At 40.6% G+C, this 22,278-nt stretch overlaps 1 protein-coding gene across 6 annotated transcripts in view; it reads right to left on the reverse strand.

The window, feature by feature from the left end:
• The window catches only part of LOC140894943 (zinc finger MYM-type protein 1-like), a 90,246-nt gene that overhangs the window by 62,798 nt on the left and 5,170 nt on the right, over positions 1–22,278 (reverse strand). For 2 of the 6 annotated variants that reach the window (XM_073303892.1, XM_073303894.1), the window contains exons 1-2: positions 17,347–19,828; positions 12,271–12,382 (exon numbers count right to left, since the gene is read on the reverse strand). In XM_073303892.1, the coding sequence (XP_073159993.1) occupies positions 18,630–19,574 (945 nt within the window). In that variant the 5' untranslated portion in view covers positions 19,575–19,828 and the 3' untranslated portion in view covers positions 12,271–12,382; positions 17,347–18,629. Of the gene's footprint in view, positions 1–5,105; positions 5,819–11,951; positions 12,383–17,346; positions 19,829–21,576; positions 21,729–22,278 lie in introns of those variants that run through there. The other 4 variants (XM_073303891.1, XM_073303893.1, XR_012154002.1 and 1 more) reach the window with 4 other exon arrangements.

Raw genomic sequence — 22,278 nt, forward strand, 5'->3', positions numbered from 1 at the left:
GCATCTTCTCCTATGGAGTCTGATCCAAAGCCTGTTGAGGTCGATGAGTCTTTTTAATGAATTTCATAGGCTCTGGATGAGGCCCCAAAAGTTTTACCTTATTTTGCTGTTTAAAATCCTGTAGCCCCAAAGAGATCGTACATGAGCAAAGCCTCAGATGGTCAGCAGAAGTGATGATTTTACAGATATTTGGGCTCCCATCATTTACATTTTAAAATGGCTGTTTTCAAAATGAAACTTGACAGGATGTTTAGGGTCCCTGGCCCTTGCACAAATAAATGGAGCTTGGCGCAAAGAGATTTTACCTCTGACTCCTGATGCAAAGGCCAGTGATAGACACAGGTCGTTGCATTCAGGGTAGCATGGGAATTTCTTCATCTGGTAGCTGAGAAGTGTGGGTAGGGAGGGATAATTGGGCCATTTTCCTGCCAATTCCTCCAAAGCAACCAGCAGATGTGGCGCAGTGTGCTGGGGTAGTATGCTACACTATTTTGAGTACTGCGCACTGCACAGTGATGAGTTCAGGGAGGGATTTTTCCCTAAGCTCCCATAGGTCAGACACAATGTTCAGCACAGTGCTGTGTCTACCAGTTCAGCTTTTTCCATTTTGAAATGTGTTAACTAGATAGTAAAAAGTCAATATCTGTATTAAAAAATTAAAATTGGTAAAATCCTATCAGAACTTGGGGAACCAGCAAGATTCCTATGCTAAGTGACCTTGCAAGGTGAGTAGAATCTCTCCACCCACTGGAGCCACCTGTTGACTATACATCATCAGTTTGGATTGTAAGCTTCCTTGGGCAGGACTTTACTGTGTGCAAAATATCTAGCCCAGTGCTGGGACTTTATAAGCAAAAAATACTTCGGCTTGGTAACTTTTTTTTTCAAGAACATGTTTAGTATACTGAAAAGGCATTGTTGACAGCTCTTCATGGTGAATTTTCATGATACAATAGTATGTAACTACCTTAAATTGCTATTTGTTTAATAGGTAAAAACTGCCTGCATAGATAGATATTTGACAGGCTTTACGAGGTACCAATAAGCCACTCAGATCTCTCAAGTATAAATAATACGCATGCTAAAAAACTATAATTTGTGGCTGAATGATTTCTTTTTTAATGCGGAAACCTTGCAAATATGTATCTTTATTTCTTCTGACACATCATAGAAAAGACAACAGAAAATGCAGACGTGCTTCTCTCTGGCAGATTTCCCAAATGTACTTAGAGTTACCCACCCCATGTAAGAGCTTCTCTGTATAGAATATGCAATGACTTTGTCACAATTATGGACATCAGACAGAGGGTTTTCACAATCCTTCATTCTGCAGATGTTTCAGCTCAGTGTGCTGATCAGCACATTGCCCCAGGGAATTGCCTTGCTGATCAGCGAAGCAACTGTGCACTCCTCTGGTTCATACCTAGCGCACCCTTTCCATGGCAATTATTAGCTTGGCACTAATAGAAGCCAATACATGCAATAGAAGAGCAGTTTCAAAATACCAGTGGTGCATCTTTCCTCAGAAGAGAGACTGTAATTATTCTATGTGGTGACTCCCCTAGTTAGAGGTAAAGTATTACATTGAGGATGTCTCTAAGGATGCATACCAGCTCCTCTGCATAACATCATCCCTGAGTAAACACATGCATTTGGAAAATCAGGCATAAGGACTTGGATATTGGAGGTGCCTTTTTAATAGATCTATTTAAAAATATTGCTATATATAAATCCTGAGTATGGGGACAACTTTATGGACAACTTTATTGGTACTGCAGTCTTTAAGACAAAATTCTTTGCTGGCATAACTCCATTGACTTCAGTGGGATTAAACCAGCAGAGAATTTAACCCACAGTTTTTTTCCATATTCTCTCCTTTGCTAAAACAGAATGTCAGCATCAATTTATGCATGGTTGGCTGGAGCAGTGTTTGCTTTTAAGCAGTAAGCCCAACAGTTTCCAAAGCAATTGATGATTTTGAGTGTTTTCATTTTTGGGTTCCCAAGCTGAACCACCTTGCACCTGATTTTTAAAATGACTGAGCAATGAGCACCAGCAGCTCCTACTGACTTGGATTAGAGGTGGGAGTACTCGACACTTCTGAATACAGGACTCACATTAAGCATACAAAAATGAAGGAACCAAAAATATCAGTGACCAAGAAAATTTGGACCTTAACATGTCCTTGAGATGGTCAAACTGGTAGCTAGCCTCTAGTGTCCTGTATTATTCTAATACTTTAAGAATTTAAAACTTGAGCGGTCAGTGCCAAATTCTGGCACAGAGAATTCATTCATAGTAAGACAATTATGGCAACATGGCCACCCAAGGAAGTACGGAGGCATAAGGAAACCCTTTGATCTTCTGGACTACGTGGATCACAGCTTGGGGGGAGGAGAACAGACATGGGTAGCAGCTTTATTCTATACTCCTCACCCAACATGGTTCCATCAAAGCTAAACATGTGCAGAGGGGAAGTACTCAATCTAGGGAAAGTAAGTGGCAGAATATTTCTTCTCTTGAGCAAAGGGGGAAATCAGAAACCAGAATGTGATTCTCAAAGTCCTGCTCTGTTCCTGTAGTCCCCTCATAATGTTACAATCTAGCCCTCAGTCATTAGCTGGAGGGAGTATTTGCATTTTTCTTCATATCTAAGAATATACAAGGATAGCGTCTCTCCTGCCCCCTTCCCTCCCTCTGCCCCCGGTAAACCTTTAGGCTTTGTTAGTCAGAGTACATTCCTCATTTACTATTATGCTAAACATTTGACAAGTAATCATCTCTGGAAGGAAAATGATTTACTGCAGCAGTCTAGGGGTGTCCTATCTATAACAATAATAATACTTGGCACTGTTGTATTCAAGCTTGTAATTATGTTTAAGAATGGAATACTGGTCATGACTGGATTTCTCCTACTTTATTTCACTCAAGTGGGATTCATTATATAAGACTTTGAGCCATTTAACACAATTGTGTGGAGGGATTTAATTTTTGAGGTAGGAGAAGGAGCAATATGAGCAGGATTCTGTCTAGGCCTGATGGAAAGTTTCCCATTGAAATTTTTTTCCAGTGGAAAATTGCGGGTTCAGTGAAACAACTTTCACAGAAGTATCAGCTTTTGTCAAAATACGTTTTTTGTTTTGTTTCAGAAAAATCAGTTTTTGGCTGAAAAATGTGTTTGGGTTTTGGTTGCCAAACAAACAAACAAACAAAAAAGACCTGTTTGGGGGTTTTCAGTTTTTCAATTAAAAACTAAAATGTTGTGGGGAAAAAAATAATTTTCCAGCCAGGTCTAGATTTGTCATTACAAGTAATCCTTATTGTTTCTGCACCTGCTATAATGAGAAGCAATGGGTTCCTCTGTAACCCAGATACAGGGGTTTCAGATACTGGTATGAACTGTCTGACTAGTAGTACAGCAGCAGTACCATGGGACAAGTGTAGCGAACCCTCTTGAAGAGGAGAGCTATTCGTTGGCTGTGCATTAGCACAATGGGTATTTTTTATGGATGATTGCTTAAATGGTGCGTGCAGCTGAGAGTTGTGGGGCCTGGTGGTGGAACATGGTAGGTCTCACAGGAACATGTGCCATTTGGATTACTTAATCCCTTCCCAAAACCCTTCTGAAATCTGTGCTGTCAATCACACAGTGGTCTCCACCAATTTATTTCCAACGTTTCATTCAATTACTTACACCTTTTATTGTCTTCTTTCCAGGTATACCTATTTGGAATGGAAATATGAGGGGTTTTTGTAATGCACTTGAGTGGTTTTCATTTAGTGTATATACTGTAACTGAGCTTCCTTTTTCTCTTTTCTATTGTAAACTTTATTGTGTTTGATAGATTTTATTACATACGCTCCCTGGTTTCATACCGTTTACTTCATTAGTCATAAAAGAATCAGGCTGTCCCATCATTCAATCTACTTTATTATCCTTTATTCTTTTCTTTTTTTCCCAATGAGTTCCTTAAAAACACACCTGCCTAAAACTAAAGAAACTTTAATATCAGTAATAGCCACCTCATGTATAGAAACTCTTTTGCATGTGAGAATACAAAGAGATCTTTGCTGACCACATGGGTCCAGAAACAGAAGCCTTGCCCGTGGAAAGCTACCAGCATTATTACCTTCCTTTCTTAAAAAAAAAAAAAAAAAAAAATTTAAAATCTTTATTCAAAAAAAAATCTCAGTGTGCACAGCCACAATGGTTTACTAGACTGACTGAGGATGCTGATTCAATCAAGCTGCTTCTAATGACACTAGAAATACTGTAATGGATGGAGCGTTCCTGGCCTGACCTAAATTGGATTAGATGGTTTACTAATGTGATGTAGGCAAGCCAAATCAGTCTCTGATGCCATGAGGATTAATCTATGGGGACTATTTGATTTCTAATGTCCATGTGTGTGCTAAAGTGCAGTCATATCTTTTGATTTAATAAACTATGTTTTAGACTTCCGAGCAGTAAGCTCATTTGAGGAGAATGAGCTAATTAGTAGAATCACCCATTTTAAAGGAAGTTTCATAACTTGTTGCTAAATTGAAGAACACTAAGTACTTCAATCTTAGATGATTTGGCTGCTCACACAAATTCTCTTTGATAGTTTAAATGCTGAGGACAACACAAGAATTTGGTGTTCTCTGTTAAGAGACCAAACTTAATGAAGCTAGTGTATCCCATTAAAAACTCGTTGTTGAACTGAGGAGCCATAAAAGACATATATCCTTATAAGTCGTAATATATTAGATTAATCAGAATGTATTCCATTCATAGCAGAACTTCATTAAAAATTAAGCCTTTTAACATGAGAAATTTGCAGCCAAATAAATGCTTAGAAAGGTGTGGGTATATGTGGGAGGGAGAGGGGGAGAGAGATTGCACAATAGAGTGCTTTTTGTTGTTGTTTAGAATTATTTTTTAGAGCCCAGATGTTAGCCAGGCACTTCTCAGAAGACATGGAAAGACATGCTTTCTGTCCCAAAGATCTACAATTATAGATGAAACACAGCAAGTGTGGGTGGCAAAGAGATGAGGAAGGATGAGGGTTACAGATATGTGAAACTGAGGTTACATGGTTTAGGAATGCGCACATCTGGGTACATCTGTCATAGTATAAAAGTTTTATTGACATGAATGTAAAATGACAGCATTACTCAAAAGTAGCATAGTCACTAACGGGTGGTCTTGCACCCACTGAAGTCAGTAGCAGTTTTGTCATTCAATTGAATAGCAGCAGGAGAATTGTCTTTATCAAGTTAGGGTATCCATAGTATAATTTTCCTTTCTTTTTCTACAGCCGTGACATGGAATAAACTATGGACTCATGGAGTAAACTACATTTATTCTGTACCCTTCACCCTCTCAACTGCACTCTGCCTTCTACTCTAAGCTGGAACTACTACTAATATTCCAAACTTCTCAACTGGTGAAATAGTAATGAAGTAGAACTTACCAAAACTTTGTTTTCTTCCTTCCACAAATAGGGAATTTCCCCACCGACTTATACTGGTCTCAAATCCAAGACTGACATATTTTTCAATCCTAGAATTGTGACCGTTTTTAGATCTGATATCCTGACTAACACCAGCAAAACATGTGTTTCTAACCTTAGCCATTCACAACATATGAAACCCCATATATCCCTAGAGTGGAAATTACATGGTGTTCTGTGTTACATGCAAAGAGTTCCATTTGCTGTAGTGTTGTTTTACATTTCCATGCAGTTCTCATCTTCAGCTGAGATTTTTCAAAGGAGCTGAAGAGGTATGGAATCCAACTCCCGTACACTTCACCATAGTGTATGACGGTTTGAGTCTATAAGGAGACATTGTTTTAAGAAAATATACCCAGAAAGTATTTCCTTCAGACAGTTGTTCAGCCATGACATTTTTCCCTTTGGGAAAATGTTGATATCTAATAAACTGTAGCATCTTTCAAGTTAGACCACTGGCTGTAGATCTTTTCCAGTAATGATAACTGACTTGTGATGTCTCAATCAGGTCTGGAGGTCTCTGGAGGTCTTGCACATATTGTTTCTAGTATTTCTGTGTGTTTCTGATGCTGAGGGCCAGCTTTTCAAATACATGTGCTTAAATTATACATACAAGTACACTGATGCATGTACATAAGTTGAATATTGCATTTATGCTGAGCAATTGTGTGTGTTTGTGTCTGTGAATATACAAATGCCAATTTGTTTTTGTACCTTGATGCAATTATACGCTTGGGTTGCCTACATGCTTGGAAATTTGACTCTGAGGGATATAAATCATACCATGTTGTTCTGCATATGAACTATTGCTAAAATGTACCTGTAGTGCCACTAGTGAATTCAGAAGTTGGACGCAGGTGGTAATAAGCTTCACAGTTCTGATTCTGAATCACAGTAGTCCATTCTTTTAGTGTGAAATTCCTAACACCTGTGCAAAGCTGGAGTAAAGGGCATTTTGGGATGAGGGGGATGGAATTTATCACCCCAATTTTAGGACAGGGCCCAGAGTAACATAATCCATCGGTTGTGTACTGGCTCCAGTCTACTGTCCCTATTGTAAATGGGGTTTGAGACCAGTGAACTCAGGCAACTGATGAATTCACTGGCATGTCCCCTTCACTCTGCCAACCCATCCTGAATCACCTTGCCTGCCATGGAAGTAGTGATTGATATACAGAGTTTCAGAGCTTGCTGGATGGCTGCCCTGGGGTTAGGGACAGACACTGCTGAACCTGGAAAGTTTGGGGGAGGAGGGATAATTCTTCTCACCCATAGGGAGAACAATTATGGGTATTAATTCTGCTCTGACAATGAGTTTCTCCAAACTGGGAGGCTTGTGTGAGGCAGGGAATGGAGGATGTTCTGTTTTGTAACTTAACTGAATGTGATATCAAATGGTAGGGGTTTGATCATTTCTCTCTATTTAAGAGCTGCTGGATGAATATATTGACATTTATTTATACCATATGAAATGGTAATATCCATGTGGTAAAACCCTTTTTTTGCTACCATATATTACCATTAATAATAAATACCCACATGAGCTGTATTTACTTTGAACTTGTGACTTGCTCCCCTGCACTCTGTCCACTAAGACCCCAAACCTCTAAAGCTTCTTTGAAAGAGTTTTAAAGAGTGTGCCACAAACATGTGCCTTTCTTTACGCACATGTGGCAGGTTGTGATAAGTCAGACTTTGAAATCATGACTCACTGATATAAGGAGATGCTATTTTAAATAATCTTGTCTAACTTTCCTCTCTGTCCAAGACTTATATCTGGTTACAAAGGTACCAGGCTTTGCAGATGTAGGGCTGCGATATTAAATAATCACAACAAAAAGTTTTCTGATAGATTCCATGTATCTGAGCAATTTGAAGATAGTGTCAGTAAAGTATCATCTGTGTTTTGTTAATGCACTGTTATATCAACAGCAAACTGCATGCGACATTCCTCAGAATATTACAATATACAGTACGAAGACCAGGTCTCATGCAGAGCATAGGAATAACTATAGAGTGATGACCTGGAACAGCACAAGACTAACACTCTGATTTTGTATTTCATCTCTTTGTACTCCTTGACTTTCAGAAGCAACCATTTCATAAAAGTCATATTTGCTTTCCTTTGATTTACAATTATTGAAATTTTAATAAGGATTGTGCAGCGACTCCAGACATCACATACTGTCAGTGAGGAATTATAACTTTATTGCAGCACACACTGACAGCCAACTCATAAAAATGAATGACATTCTATATCATAACATCTCGTAGGCTGTTCAGCATGTTAATAGCTCACTTCATCTTTCTTTAGCATAATGAGGCAGACAGTGTACCAATATTCAACGTGAAAATGAAGATTAAGAAAATTTGAACTGAAGCAAGAAAGTAACATTTAACAGAGTATCAGCCAACATTCGGATAAAAAGTTTCAATTAAAGTACTATTAGCAAGCCTTTTATCACTGGAGCAAAGCTTTGTTACCAAAGACCAACAGTTATTACAAGAAATGACTGTTTCCAGCTGCACTTGGCTTTTGAAACTACTTCTGATAGGGTCTATAGTCTTTTCTTGCTGCTTCTGCTCATATATCCCTTCTAGGTTCAGTTGGATAAGATATTTAGATCATGCTGTAAAAAGCTCTTTTTTTTTTCAGATAGATCAAATTAAAAACTGGAGAAACATTGACACGAGAGGATTTAGTGGCTCAGCCACATTTCTAGTGTACTTTTCTGCAGTCTATTCCATGAACAGATGAAAATATTTTGTTTCTAATCAATAAAATGTTATCATCTATACCACTGATTGGCGTATTTGAACATATCTGAAGGTATATTCATCAATGTATTTGAACCCGAAATATGCAGTTATAACAAGAACTGCATTGTACAAAAGCAATAACTTAGATACACTTGCATAAATGTAAATGACTGTTAACTGATCATCTGTACTGCAGAATCCAAGTTTTCTACATCTTCCATTGGCAAACCACAAAGCGCTGTCCTAGACAAAACTGTTCATTATGCCCAAACTCCTATAGTTGTGTTGTTCAACAAATCAGTCATTGTACAGAGCCCTTGTTAATGGAGAGAGATCCTCATGAACTCACTATAGTAGGGCATGGACTTCCCCATACTAAGGCCATGATCCTAAAGCACGTCCCATTCAATTAAATGGAATTATTTATATGAGTAAAGTTTGCACCTGCATAAGTCTTTGTAAGATCAGGACTATAAGTTGCAACTGGATTTTTGCTTTGAGATGAACAGATGAAAAGCTAGCTATGTGCAAAGCATACTATTAGCCATAATTTAGATGAGGTAACTAACCAACCCTGGCTGAGACACACTATGGTTTATGAGAGTGTATCATCTGTTGTGGAACCCAGCAATGTGGGTTCTAGTTTGGGGCATGACACTTTGCTAAGAATTTCTAGGACCTTTTTCCCAACATCTGGCTGTGCCTGGCTAAAATAACTATGTAGAGAATAAGCATATCTTTTCTGGTGCTCTTTGGGGTAGGCAGGCTCTGTAGCAGTTATTACCAGGTTGGCCAGCATCCCTCACCTCTTTAATGTGACTCAACCTTACTCCATACCACCCCAGGGGAGTAAACTGGTGGTATGCCCCATCCCATTTATTTAATTTTTTAAATATTGTCTTAATTTAGCTATGGAAAAGCAAAAGGGGGAGAAAGTACAAAAAAAAACCCCCAAAACCCTGAGGAATCCCAGAAACAAAAGATCCGTTCTTGCCAACCTCTGCAACAGAGGTTTTTGGATTTGGAATAACTAATAAAATAATGTAGAGGATTGCATTGCAATTAAATAATGCATCTGTCACAGTTCTCGGACCAGATTAGTCTCTGCTGATGCAGGGAGAGGCACTGTGCCTGGCTTAGAGGGGTGTTCATCTTCTCACCTGACTGGGACAGTAGGTAGCCTGTTTCCACTGATCCCCTTCCCAGTGGGTTCCTCTAGAATAATGACTGCTAAATCCTCTCAGGGCAAGATTTCATCTGTCCTAGTGACACTCATTAACCAGACATCACAGCCCATTTTTGGGTCTGCACTGACTAGGTTGGGTCCTTCAGCACAGGGGAAGTTGCATGTGCTATGCAGTACTGCAGTCCCTCACCAGATAGGCTTTCTGCCACAGAGGGTCCTCTGTTGCTAGAAGGGGGCACTAGAGCTGCTTGAAACTTGGAATTTCTATTGCATGGGAAACATCAACATTTTGAAGTTACGAATCGGAACAAAACCAAATATTTTAAATTTCCTGTGAAACTGAAATTCCAAAAAATTTCACTTCAAAAATATTTTTCCATGGGCCGTTTCATTGAAATTAAGACATTTTCATGAAAAAAATCTGTTTTTGATGAGGCATTTTCCAACAGAAAATTGTTTTCTGGCCAGCTTTAGCTGGCACAGACCCTGGGTGAATCACTTGATTTTAAAATAAGTCCAAACCCCTATGTAAGCAGGGACTATTTTGAAAAGAGGCTTTTTTCTGACCATGTCTGTATTGTTATCAGCAGGGGGCTAAGAGGCACAAGGTAACACTGACATGCTAAAAGAGCCACTAAAGTAATGTCCAAACTTCAGCCAGCTCTCCCTTCTCCAAATATTAAGAATGTTGCTAAAGGTTATTTGTGCCATTTGTGGAAATCTGTGTGTGTCTGTGTGTATTTAGTTCCTTTTCCTTTACCTGATCTATGTACTTTTAAATGGTCCGTAGTTCTGCTTATTGTTTATTTGGTACAATTTTGGGTCTCTATCACCAACCAAACATTCATTTTGATTTGTTAACTAATTGTCTAAGCTTGCTCCTGGTTTGATTCTTCACTCTTTCAGGCTTTTTATTTTGGGTGATTTTGAAATTTATGCTGATGCTTCAGAACATCCACTTTTACAAAGGATTAATGATTTGTCGAATCTCCTTAGTTTATCAAATTATGTTAATTTTCTTTCTTGTAAAATGGGCCATATATTAGATTTGGATATCTTACTTAATCTTTATCTCAGCCATATAACACACCTTATCCTTCTCATTCATTTTCCCATTGACTGACTAAAGGTTTCTCTCCCTTTCCTTTCTTCTCCTGTGATATTTGCTAGCCATTCTGGGCCCAATCCTGTCTTGGGACCAGACAAGTGGTTCCTTATACCCAAGCACAGTCCTGTTGAAGTCAGTGTACCGCCACACAGGCAAAACTCTTTATGGGCTTATATGGCTTCATCATTTTTCTTCCTCTTTATTTTGCATAACTGATGAGCTATTATAATTTATCCTGTGCCAGTTTAGCTGATGGCATTGCCCTTTGAGAGCCAACAAGTGATACCTGTCACTGATTGTTGAGTGCGTGTTACTTATGTCAGATGATTAGGGCTGCCCACAAGGAAAACAAGGGTGGATATTGATCTGCTTGTGGGAGCACAGGGCAAGATCAGAGACTTGTATATTAGATTCTCAGCTCTGCTATTGATTCGCTGTTTAGCCTTGGGCAAGTCACAGATAAAATAAATACAATACTTGTCTATATCGTATGGCAGGATAAGTTTATTTGTGTGGGATTCTCATTTTCAGATCTGAATCAGAGTGTGTCTAAATTTTTGGGGATCCCACAAGGCCCCACCTCTTCTTAGAGTTTGTTTGTATCACTGGCAACAGCCATGATGAGCACCAGTGAGGGCAGCGCAGGCTACCTGAAGACAGGACCCCACATGGGCCTGGCTGCCTATGGTGGGAGCGTTTCTCAAGTGCGGCTACCAGTGGCTTTTCTTGTGGTCACAGCCTCCTGGGCAGTAATGGGGGTGGGGGGTGCAGGGGAGGAAACAAGCAGCGGCCCCAACCCTGGGGCTGCCAGCAGGGATTGGGCCCTGTCCCTCTCCGGAGCCACAAATGTCCAAGGAGAAGGCAGCAGCTGTGAGTTCCCCACCTTCCTGGGGGCAAGGGCTCTGGCTTCAGCTCTGGGGTGGTGGGCAGCAGGCTCCAGCTGCATGGCAGTAGGCTCTGACCCCCGGCTGCGGGTTCTACACCTCCCTCATCACCCCTGGCCCCTGCCGCCTCCCTACTTACCTCCCCATCTAGGGCTTAATTTGTCCCCTGGCTTGCCAGGGCCGAATAAATCTGCTGTCAAAAGTGATATTTGTATGCTTGCTAATATTACTTTTCATTGCCTCCCAGCTAGCTAGCAAGTCTGCTGCTATGAAAAGTGATATTAACAAATATATAAATATCACTTTTCACAGAAGCAGACTTACTAGCTAGCAAGTCTAAAGAAAAAAAAGCAATCAAAAAAACAAAAGAAACAACAACAAAAGATAACATGCAAAGCACCTTATTTATGTTTCTATTCTATATAGGTCCAGTAAAGAATAGAGACAAAACTGTACACTATTTTTATTGTTGAGTCTGCAAAAAAACCCTACACAAATAAATTACAATGATTTGGACATGTATCTGTGCATATTTTTGTTTTTCCAAAAGTTAATTAAGTATTTTAGGAAAAATTATCAGAGTGGCCACCAAAAAATTTGTTGTGAGAACCCCCTAGCATGCCCTCTGCAAGGAATCTGACAGCCAGAGAAAAGTCCCCTCCTAGAAATCTGGTAACCAAGGGGGTACAGAGAGACGGGTCCACTTCTGATAAGTAGAAAGCTGGCCTAGGAGGGAAAGGGGAGTATGACTGACCATCCCTGGTCTCTTCTAGTGGGGGGGATTTAGCATTCACACCCAAGCCCAAAAGACCAGAGGCTGGGGTAGGAAATACTCACAGGTAGATTTGCAGCTGGTGAAGAGTTCAAAGACCCTGCAAAAGAAAGGCAGAGGTGGCAGGAGGGATCTCAGCTGTCCACTCACAGCACCCCATTCTGACGGAAAGTCTCTCTGTAAGAAAATGTTGTTTTGCCACATTAAAAGTTTCTGCAGGAACATGTCACTTGGCGTGAAATTTAATAATAATTAAAAAAAAAAACACAGAAAAACCTTCAATTTTGACCTTATTCAAGTAAAAGATTTTAATTTTTCTCTTTGAAATGACTTTTCATTTCATTTTTTATTTTATTACATCATAATTTGTAATATAAAATAAGAAAAGTCAAAATTATAACTACAATTTGTATGAAGAAAAATGTTTTGATTAACCCAAAATGAATTTTTTCAAAGAAAATTTTGTTTTGTGGGAAATTAAAGGAAACTACTGGGGGGAGAGGGGTTTCAGCCAGCTCCAGTGCAAATTTGGTCCTGAGCTGTTTTGAAAATTTGGTCTATGGTTCCTGATCCTGCCAACATGTAAGTGTGTACTTAGCTTTTGACTTAATTGGGAGCACTCATATTAAGCACGTGGAGAGATGTTGGCATGACTGAGGCTATAGAGAATCCCCAAGTCTCAAAAGTGATACAATATTTAAGAAATCCACAGTTTGGTGGTTTTTATTGATTTTTTTCTGAAAAGTGTCAGTAATTTTCAAAGTTATATCTATTTAGATTTCTTATGCCCTACCCTAATTCCACCATAGCATGTGAGCTTCACATACCAGTACCAATGAATGTACCTTGGCAACACCCCATTGAGGCATTGAAGCGTTGCTGTGCCCACATTTAAGAGAGGGTGACTTGCCAAAGGTCACACTGAAAGTCTGTGGCAGAACCAGGAACTGAACCCAGCTCTCCTGAATTCCAGACCAATATTTTGACCACAAGATCATCCTTCCTCCTTTTGGCAACCCAAAAAGCACATTTTTGCCAAATTTCCTATTTCTAAACACAATAAGCTTTAGAAATTCAGGGCAATGAGCCTCCAAAATTCAAAAAACTTCATGTCTGACACAGACCCCCCAATCCTTATGCATTAGTTTGCTTCCCATTCCTGCCCTGTGAGTAGAGCTGTGAGAACAGAAGTTTGTTTGTGTTTTTTATTCGGTGGCTAAACCGAAAAATGGACTGTTGGGGGAGGGATTTCAAATTATCCAGTGAAACAAAAAATTAGAAAAAAAAATAATTTTGAGTCAAACAAAACATTTCATTCAATCGGAAATAAAACTTTTTATTTCGTTTTTGGGTTTTTTAACCTTTTTTATATATAATATAAATTGCAGTAAAATTCAAAGCAAAAAGATGTTTTGAACTGTAAAATCAAAACAGTTTGTCCAGATAAAGCTTTCAATTTTTTTGAAACTTTCTTCTTCTTTTTTTTCCCTTCCCCTGGCTGAAACAATTGGCAGATTCAAGCTGAAGTCACAAATAGGTTTGATCAACCCAAATCTGCATTTTTTGGCCCTCCAAAAAAGGTCTTTTGTGAAAAATTTCACATAGCTGTACAGGTGGGAAGCTACCAGTCTCCAGCTACATACCTCTGATTATGTATATATACACACACCTCTCAACATCCGTCTCCTCTTCCTCCCCTGCAACCTCTCCTCTTCCTGCTATTCATTTTATCTTACTCTTTTTTCCTTTCACCTACTACCCTTCCTCTATTGCTTTCCCCTCCCATCTTAATGTTCCTCTTCCCCACCCTCCTCTCCTTTCAGCCGCTTACTTTCTATCTCTGCTCTCTCCCCTTCCCTAACTGTCTCCTTCCGTCCCTAGCAGCAATCTTGATGAACATCCCATTTGCACAAAACTCTGAGTTTTTTGTGAAGAAAATAAGTAAGATCAGACAAACTCCCTGTCACAGGGTGGCACTGGCCTTTTAAGGGTACATCTGTCCAGCCCATGGCAGTGAGCTCTCAGCCGAGGTCAACAGACTTGGGCTCACAGGCTCATGTTACCTAGCTAAAAATTGCTGTGTAGACATTGAGGTTCAGGCTGGAACTTGGGCTTTGAAGCCTAGGGAGGGGAGCTGACCTTGCTGCAACTTAAAAGTGCTATCTTCACAGCTATTTTAGTACAGTAGTGTGAGGCCCAGGCTTAGTAGCTCATTGCTGCTGACTGTGTAGATTTACCTGAAGAGGAAGGAGGCTTGTGCATCTGTGACTGGTCATTTGATGCCCAATTAGGTTTAAGAGAGGGCACCTGGGCCCTAGAATGAAGCAGACCTGGTGAGACAGAGCCTTGGAGAGTCAGGGAGGGCCAATGAATGTTGCTTGAAGCAAAGAGCTGAAGGAGAGCAGTAACTGGGAACCGCCAGTGAGGAGCTTGGAGGAAGCTGTTGGTGAGCACTGGCTAAATCTGTGGACCCCTGATAAGTGGGAGGCTTTGGCAGTGGCCCCTAGGAAAAGGGGAAGATCCAACTTGGTCAAGGAAGCCAAGCTCAGAAGCCAGAGGGTTGTTGCAGGAGGGTAGGTCCCCATGTAGGGATAGAACTCCAGATAGGGAAGCTTGGAGAAGTGGAGCACTGCAGGATGGGCAGCACTTGGGGTAAAAGTGAAGTGTTGTAGGAAGAAGCACTCTCAAGTTGGGGGACCTGAAAGGTGGAGACCTGGATCAGGAGCTATAAAGGAACTGAAAACATAGTGCTGCGATTGACTTTTTTGGTGGGTGACTTGGAAGTGATGTTCCCAGAGAGGGTAATGGAAAACCCCTAATATCTTTATATGTTTACTGTGGGAATTGGAGAGTGGTTTTATTACAAGATTTCTGGGGAACTATGAATAAATTATGACCAGAGGTGGACTCTGTATCACACACTGAGTGACTATGTTCTTTTCATGGGCAGATACAGCCTGCCACAGGTCACCCCAGGTGGGGGTTGCCTTATGACACGCCATAGTTTTGATGTTCAGTTTCTCTTTGTTGCCATTATCAACTTGTTTCCCTAAATTTATCCACTTCATTAATGATGAGACTACATTTATTATTCAGAAAAATACCTCAAATCAGCTGATTCATTGATCCTTGTTTGCCTTGCTTTAAATAAGTCATATCCATTCCTAGGGCTCTTCACCAGTCTAGTTTATATTCCTGCTTACTCAGGGTCAGCTTTCACCTCATTAGAACATGGCTGCAATTACTATTATAATTAAAGAGCTCAATTAATTGGACTAGATTCAGTTAGTTTTCGTCCGGTCTCTTACCTCCTGTTTATTTCAGTGGCAGGTAAGAAGGGCGTAGTGAAACAGCTTTTGCAGCAGTGGCATATATTTGATTTTATCATTAAGTCTTAGTTTTCAGATCTCATCTCATATTGGTGAAACTCAGGAGTAACTCCAATCAAGTAGTGGGGCCAATTTATCCCTGTGTCATAAGTGAGTTCAGTGCAGGGCTTGGAGGCCTGATGCAGATGAGCACCACTCTAACTTTTATGTGGCTGCCAACGGCTCATAGAAACTATTGCAGCAGCCAGGAAGAGCTAGTATGCAACAGCAGTCTGGATAGACCTCCTGCACCAGGGTCTCCTGTGGAGGAAGTCATAGAGTCAGCCAAACTGGCTCTACAACAGACAGGGATGTCCCCTGTGTTGGTGGAAAGAGCCAGCTTGATGGTTCCACCACATCACTAAAGCCAGCACAAATTTATACTGATGTAAAGCCAGTGTGTTTTGAAGGTTGAAGTGTGTTTTGAAGATTGAAGGTTTATTTCTGCCCCCTCAGCGGGCACATGCAGACAGCAGCCACCCGCCTTCCCAGAGTCTTTTCCCAGGCCTAGCAGGCGAGCGGCTGTATCCAAGGGAGAGGACATTAAATAAGAGTAACATGTCATGAGGAGTGGGCTGTACCTGTCTATCTGTCCAGCTGTGCATACATTTCTCCCGGGAGGGGCCGTGCAGCGGCTGGGTGGGCTGGTTTAGACTGGTATGGACCTCACATACACAGGTGTAAATTTTGGATAATTCCATTGAAGTCATGGGTGTTGCAATGGTGTAAATCTGCAATGGGAGGTGAATTAGGCCTTTAGTCTGGCTTTGCACCAGCTCGTAGAGTTGAAACTACTCGGTTGCAAATATGCAGACATGCCCTTCCTGCATCTGGTTACCACAGAGTTATGATGCCATTTACCTGTTCATAAACTTTTTGTGGCTTATAATGCTACTAATCACAGTCCTTTCTTTTTCACCTGGGATTTTGGTCTGGTTCATCAAGCTTCGTTTATCTGTTTTCTGTTGTTGTTTGTCTCATGCCATTTATCTGGGGAATTATTATTGCAAACTACCGACTGACATTTGTGGTCCCTTTTTATTTTTCATTTACAGTCTTCCCTTGAATAAAATCATTGTTTGCGGTGTCATTGGTATGCAGAAAATACTCAAATATACTTTCCAATCCTTACAGATCTTGTGAAGCAGTTGATGTTTTGCATAATTTTCTATGTGATATTCAATCATAGATGTCTTCAAATTCCCTTAAACCTAGTAGGTAAAATATAATCAAGCTCTTATTGAATGCCTGGGTTTCTATTCAAAGATTTCTAGTGTTGCACCTTGGAAGCGGACCATCCAGGAAAGAAATATCAGCTTTTTGCTTTTTTGTTGTTAAAGATTTTGCTTAACTGTTTTGGCACTGTGGTTATCATTGGTTTATTTTGGCTTTTTAGCCTTACGTTTGACCATGCAAGAATCTTTTTTTTTTTTTTTTTAATTGTCTGATCTTTTTGCAAAAAAAACTCATGGTTTTAACCTTCATCAACAAGGAAAATGGCCTTCTTGTATGATCAGTGCAGGCTCTCCTGTACCACCCAGGTTTAGCTGTGTACAGTTTGCACGTCAGGGCCGGCCCACAACATTTTGGCACCTGAGGCAGGGAGCTCAAATGACACCCCCATTTCCCCTCGCTTAGACCAAAACTTTAAAAGGTCTCAGTTCTGCCTTCTTCCTGTTTTACTCCTCTCATGATACTGCTCTGCTACCTACCCCAGTAAAGGAGAACTAACAACTTAAAATGCCTTGTTCAAAAATTTTAAGTAACACTTACATTTGCTGTTCAGGCGTTCGAAAGTTAACTTTTCTTGTCTGCATAGTAAACATTGGCATTTTTATCTGTTTGAATAATCAAAGTGGTGCTTTCCCTGCCTTCTTGGTTGCAAGGATTTGAACTGTTCCTGAGGTCCACAGTCAGGGCCAGCTCATGCTCTATTGAGATGGTTGCAAGGCCAACCAGCCTCTCCTGGGTCATTGTGGAGCGTAGATGTGTTTTTATTAACTTCAGCTTGGAGAAGCTGCATTCTCCATCGGCAACTGTGACAAGAATTGTTAGAAGTATGCGCAGAGCAACAAAAATATTTGGAAAGAGGGCGGTCATCTTATTTGTGCACATATATTCAAGACAGCCTTTGGAGTTTACCCTGTTGAAATGTATCTTGAAAGGCTTTCAGTTCATCACCTAAATCACTCGCATCAATATTGCGCATGTCATCAAGTGTCAACACTGTCGCTAGTGCCCTGCATTGCTGGTGTAGGTCTTCTTCAGGTGTAGTGAGGAGTTTTGGAATATCGGACAACATCCCAAATATACTGCTGTGTTCCTTGAGCGGCATGAAATGTTCTTCAACTGACTGTATTTCACAATCTAGCACCTGGTTAAAGAATTCAACTTTGAATTGTTGTTTGGGGTCTCTTATGGGATTATCCCGTGCCTTGTAATCAAAATGTCGTCTTCTTCGGTGACTCTTGTATTCTTGAGTGGGTGGGAAAATAGCTTCAGTGTGAAGTTTCTCTGCCAACTTCTGTGTGCTCTTCAGAACATTTTGAAATCCCTCATCTGACTGGTAAGACTGTAGGTATGACTTTGTTTTGTCCAGTTGTTCCATTGCTCCAGATATATCAAGGTCAACACCTTGGAGTCTCTTGCTTACATTTATTTCAAACAGTATGTCATGCCACAACAATAAGCCACACAGAAATGTGAAGTTACGTATGTTTCTGGTGATTCCATTTCCCTCTGCCACTGTTCTCTCACGAACAGTTCCTGTCATAGCATTATCCTCCATAAATGGCAACTATGGCATCATCTATCTTCCCAATCTGGTGTTTGATAGGCTTTGTCACCTCCACTTGACTTTCCCATCGTGTGGCACTCAGTAGTTTCAGTGTCAGTTCCCAAATGTTGCTTCAAAATTTGCCATCGATGAGCTGATGCAGAGAAAAATACATAGATGCTTTGAATTACATTAAAAAATTCAGCAGCCTTACTAGAAGCTGATACTGCATCACTGACCACCAAGTTCAATGAATGAGAACTGCATGGGACAAAAAAGCTCAAGGGTTTAACTCTCGGATCCGTGTTTGCACTCCTCTGTTCTTTCCTCTCATGTTGGCACCATTATCATAGCCCTGACCTCTTGTGTCAACTATCACAATTCCCGTATCTTCCAGCTTTTTAAGAAGCACATTTGTCATACCAGCTCCTGTAGTATCATCAATGTCAATAAATTCTAGAAAATGCTCTCCGACAGTCACCATTGCAGGGACATTTTCACTAGGTTCTGTTGTTGTTACAAAACGCACTATTAAAGTCACTTGTTCCGTGTGGCTGATGTCAGGTGTGCAATCCAGAATAACAGAGTAATATCTTGTTGACTTCAGATCTGCCACAATCTTCTGTTTGACTTTTGTTGCCAGTAACTGTATGGTCTCATTTTGAATTGTTTTTCCAAGGTAGTGGTGTGTGTACATTTCTTGGGTGGCGACTCTTCTTAGATGCTCCTGGAGTACAGCATCAAACTCCACCATCAGGTCCACAATTTTAAGGAAGTTTCCATTGTTTGGCATATAAAGCTGATCTGAAGTGCCACGCAGTGCTAGGTTTTGGGTAGTAAGCATTCTCACAATGGCAATGAGCCTTTTCAGAACATTTTTCCAGTAAAGGGACTCTGATGCAATCTTCTCTTGATGCTGATCATCTATGGTGGTCGTTAACCTTAGTCTTATCTCAAGCTCTTTCCGCCTGTGGAATGCTCTCTGATGATTTGCTGCCTTCTCATGGCATGCCAGATTTCTAGCCAGATTTTTCCAGTCCTTTGTTCCTGTGGAACCCAATGTGGCTGGAACATTCGACTGGAGGAGTTTGCAACAAAAACAGTCTGCAGCATTCTGGATTTTTGAGTACATAAGCCATGGCCTCTCCACTCTGTCACCATTGGGAATTTCACGCCAGTAATGTGTTGGATGGAAACTTCTATTCTCATTATCTTTGGGGAACATGAAGTTTTTCACTTGCTGTTACCCATGCAGTACAAGGAAGTCCCTTAGGCTGCTGCTCAAGTGGGCCCACAGTCCTGGATCATCTAGATTTAAGGAACTAAGGTCAGCAGCAGCTGTTTCTTGTGCCTCCACCATACTCTTCTCCGATCTACACTTTTTTTCTTCAGGAATGTGCATGGTTACATCCGTTTGAGATGGAGATATGGATGCTGCAGTAGCTGCCAGGTCACCTGCACTGTGACTAACTGGAAGATCAGGCATCTCCTCACCGCTCACATCCTCGCTGGGGCCGAAAGGCTCACTATGAACATTTGTGTCTATGTATCTCAGGAGAGCTCCTTCCTGCTTAGATAGAAAAGCTTCCTTTGCTTTCTTTCTTTTTCTGAATGCTGCCCCAGAGGGGCGTTTTCTTCTTTCACTCATGACTGCTGTTCTGTGCCAGATATAGTGGCTTTCAACACTCAATTGAAGGGAACAAATAAGGAAGCTGATAGCAGGGCCTGAGTGAGGGAAGATATCAGCATCTCAAAGGCCTAACTGGCTCCAACTACTTCAGTTGACTGCCTGTTCTCCTCAAGTGGGTTGAGGGAAGCAGCAGGAAACAGGAAGCTCCCTGAGAAGCTGGTGTTAATCAATCCAGGTTCCTGGGGGGTGCTAGAGAGGTACATAAGAGGCTCCTCCTCCTCTCTCTCCCTGCAGCTCCTGCTGCTCTCTGTTATTCCCTCTCATCTTTTCTCCTGCCTGCCTGTTATGTCTCCTTCCTCCAGCACAGCACTCCACCATCTCTGTGGATCTAGAGCAGAGAGAATACGTATGCATCAGCTGTAGACACAATTTTCTACACTCTGGGTCCTAGTGGTACACCCCCACAATCTGGCACCTGAGGCGGCCACCTCCAGTTTGCCTCATGGTAAGGCCAGCCCTGTTGCAGGTTATGTGCAAATCATCTCAAAATTTTTGTTAATGTATGATTCTCGTCCCACTTGAACTGCTTGTATACCAGGATTCCACTGACTAATCAGAGTTACTCCAGTTACACTATTGTAAGAGGAGAATCAAGCCCTATATGTCCCTAACTTTATAAGGATGAAGGCAGCCTCGTTTATATTGTTATAAGCAGCGAAGTTGGGGTGGTGGAGATGGGGGGGGGAGATCTTCGGAGATTCAACTACTTTCCCCTGTTCCTGTTGCACCCCATTTCTAGCCCTTCTCAAACACTCCACTCTCCATCGATCACCCGGAGCCAGTTGCACAGAGTGAGAATGATCTGGTGACAAGGGTCATTGCCAGTATATTTTAGCATGCACATTAACTGATCTATCTTAGTAGTCACCTCCTTGCTGGTCTTTTTGTGGGGACCTTCACAGCTGGGATCTGATCTCCCAATAGTTTTGCTGTAAACTAATGCAGAGCTGGAATATGACTCTTGTAATGCAAGTATGAAATGTGTGCTCAGTAAAATATGTAACTGTCTTTAACACTTTCAGAAGCAAAGATTCTTCCTAACAGCTCGAAATACTGTAATTACATGTAAGGAGGTACCTCTTAATCCAAAATCTATAGGTACACTGCCAGGTATCTTGTAAAATCTGCTTTTGTGTGTGTGTGCTCATACATTGTAAGAGGTTTTTCAGGCTATGCAGGGAACCATATGGGAGTATCTCAAATTAGCCAAGCCCTTACATTTTAATTATTTTTAGAAAGCTGCTAGATAATTGCATTCATGGTTGAAGTATTTGTAAGGACAGTGAATGATTTCCACTGGTCAGAGTAATAGCACTGAAACATTAGCAAGAATAACGTATGATGCCATAGTTAATTTACTACTTATTTTAAATCTTTTTTTAAAGAAAATTTGCTGCCTGTCTCACCAACCCCTCTCCATAATGTCTGTTTCTTCCCTCCTCCCCCCAGTTATTTGATGCTACACCTAGGTCCTTATTTTATATATTTCATTTAATATTAATATGAGTGTTATTAAAAACCTTGTGTAACAACCCACCATTGTTAACCTTATCACCATCCTATCTGCTGCTTGCTTCTGTTGTTCATGTTATATCCAAAGGAGCAATCTCTGTTTTGAACAATTACTTCATTTTGCTTTACAAAACGATTTTCTCTATAAATTGTCATCTCCGAGTTGGAACTGAGCAGCTGGAGGAGGGAAGGATGGAGTTAAAAATGGCATGGGCTTAACCTTCAATAAAATACATCTAATGAGAACAGAAGGAAGAACGAACAAAATAAATGCACATCAGAAAGCTGATATTGGCTGAAACCAAACTTATTATCTGAAAGTACCCCTGCCTGGTGTTCCTGATTTTAAAAATACTGAGACATAACTGGGAGCTAGGAGATCTGGATTTTATTTCTGACATAGGTTCTTTATGTGCCTCAGTTTCCTCATCCATGAAATGGGGATAATATTTCACTTCCACTCAGGGTACTGCAAGTCTTATTTAATATGCTTTGATGGCCTCAAATGTAAAGGGCTGTATGAACCAAATTTGGCTTTGTTCCACTGGTGTAAATCCAGAATCAGAGACTTACTTTTGAAAAGGAGAGCAGGCTCTCTACATACCAAGTATTATTATTATTATTAGCCATAATAATCACAAATCAGTTTAATGTATAGGTTTTAATTTACAAAAATTGAGATTTCTGTGAGATAGTCTCAGAGGGCATGAAACTACAAATATGCAGG

Source organism: Lepidochelys kempii, chromosome 10 (genome assembly GCF_965140265.1).
Source record: "Lepidochelys kempii isolate rLepKem1 chromosome 10, rLepKem1.hap2, whole genome shotgun sequence".
In the NCBI taxonomy this organism is placed as follows: Eukaryota; Metazoa; Chordata; order Testudines; family Cheloniidae; genus Lepidochelys; species Lepidochelys kempii.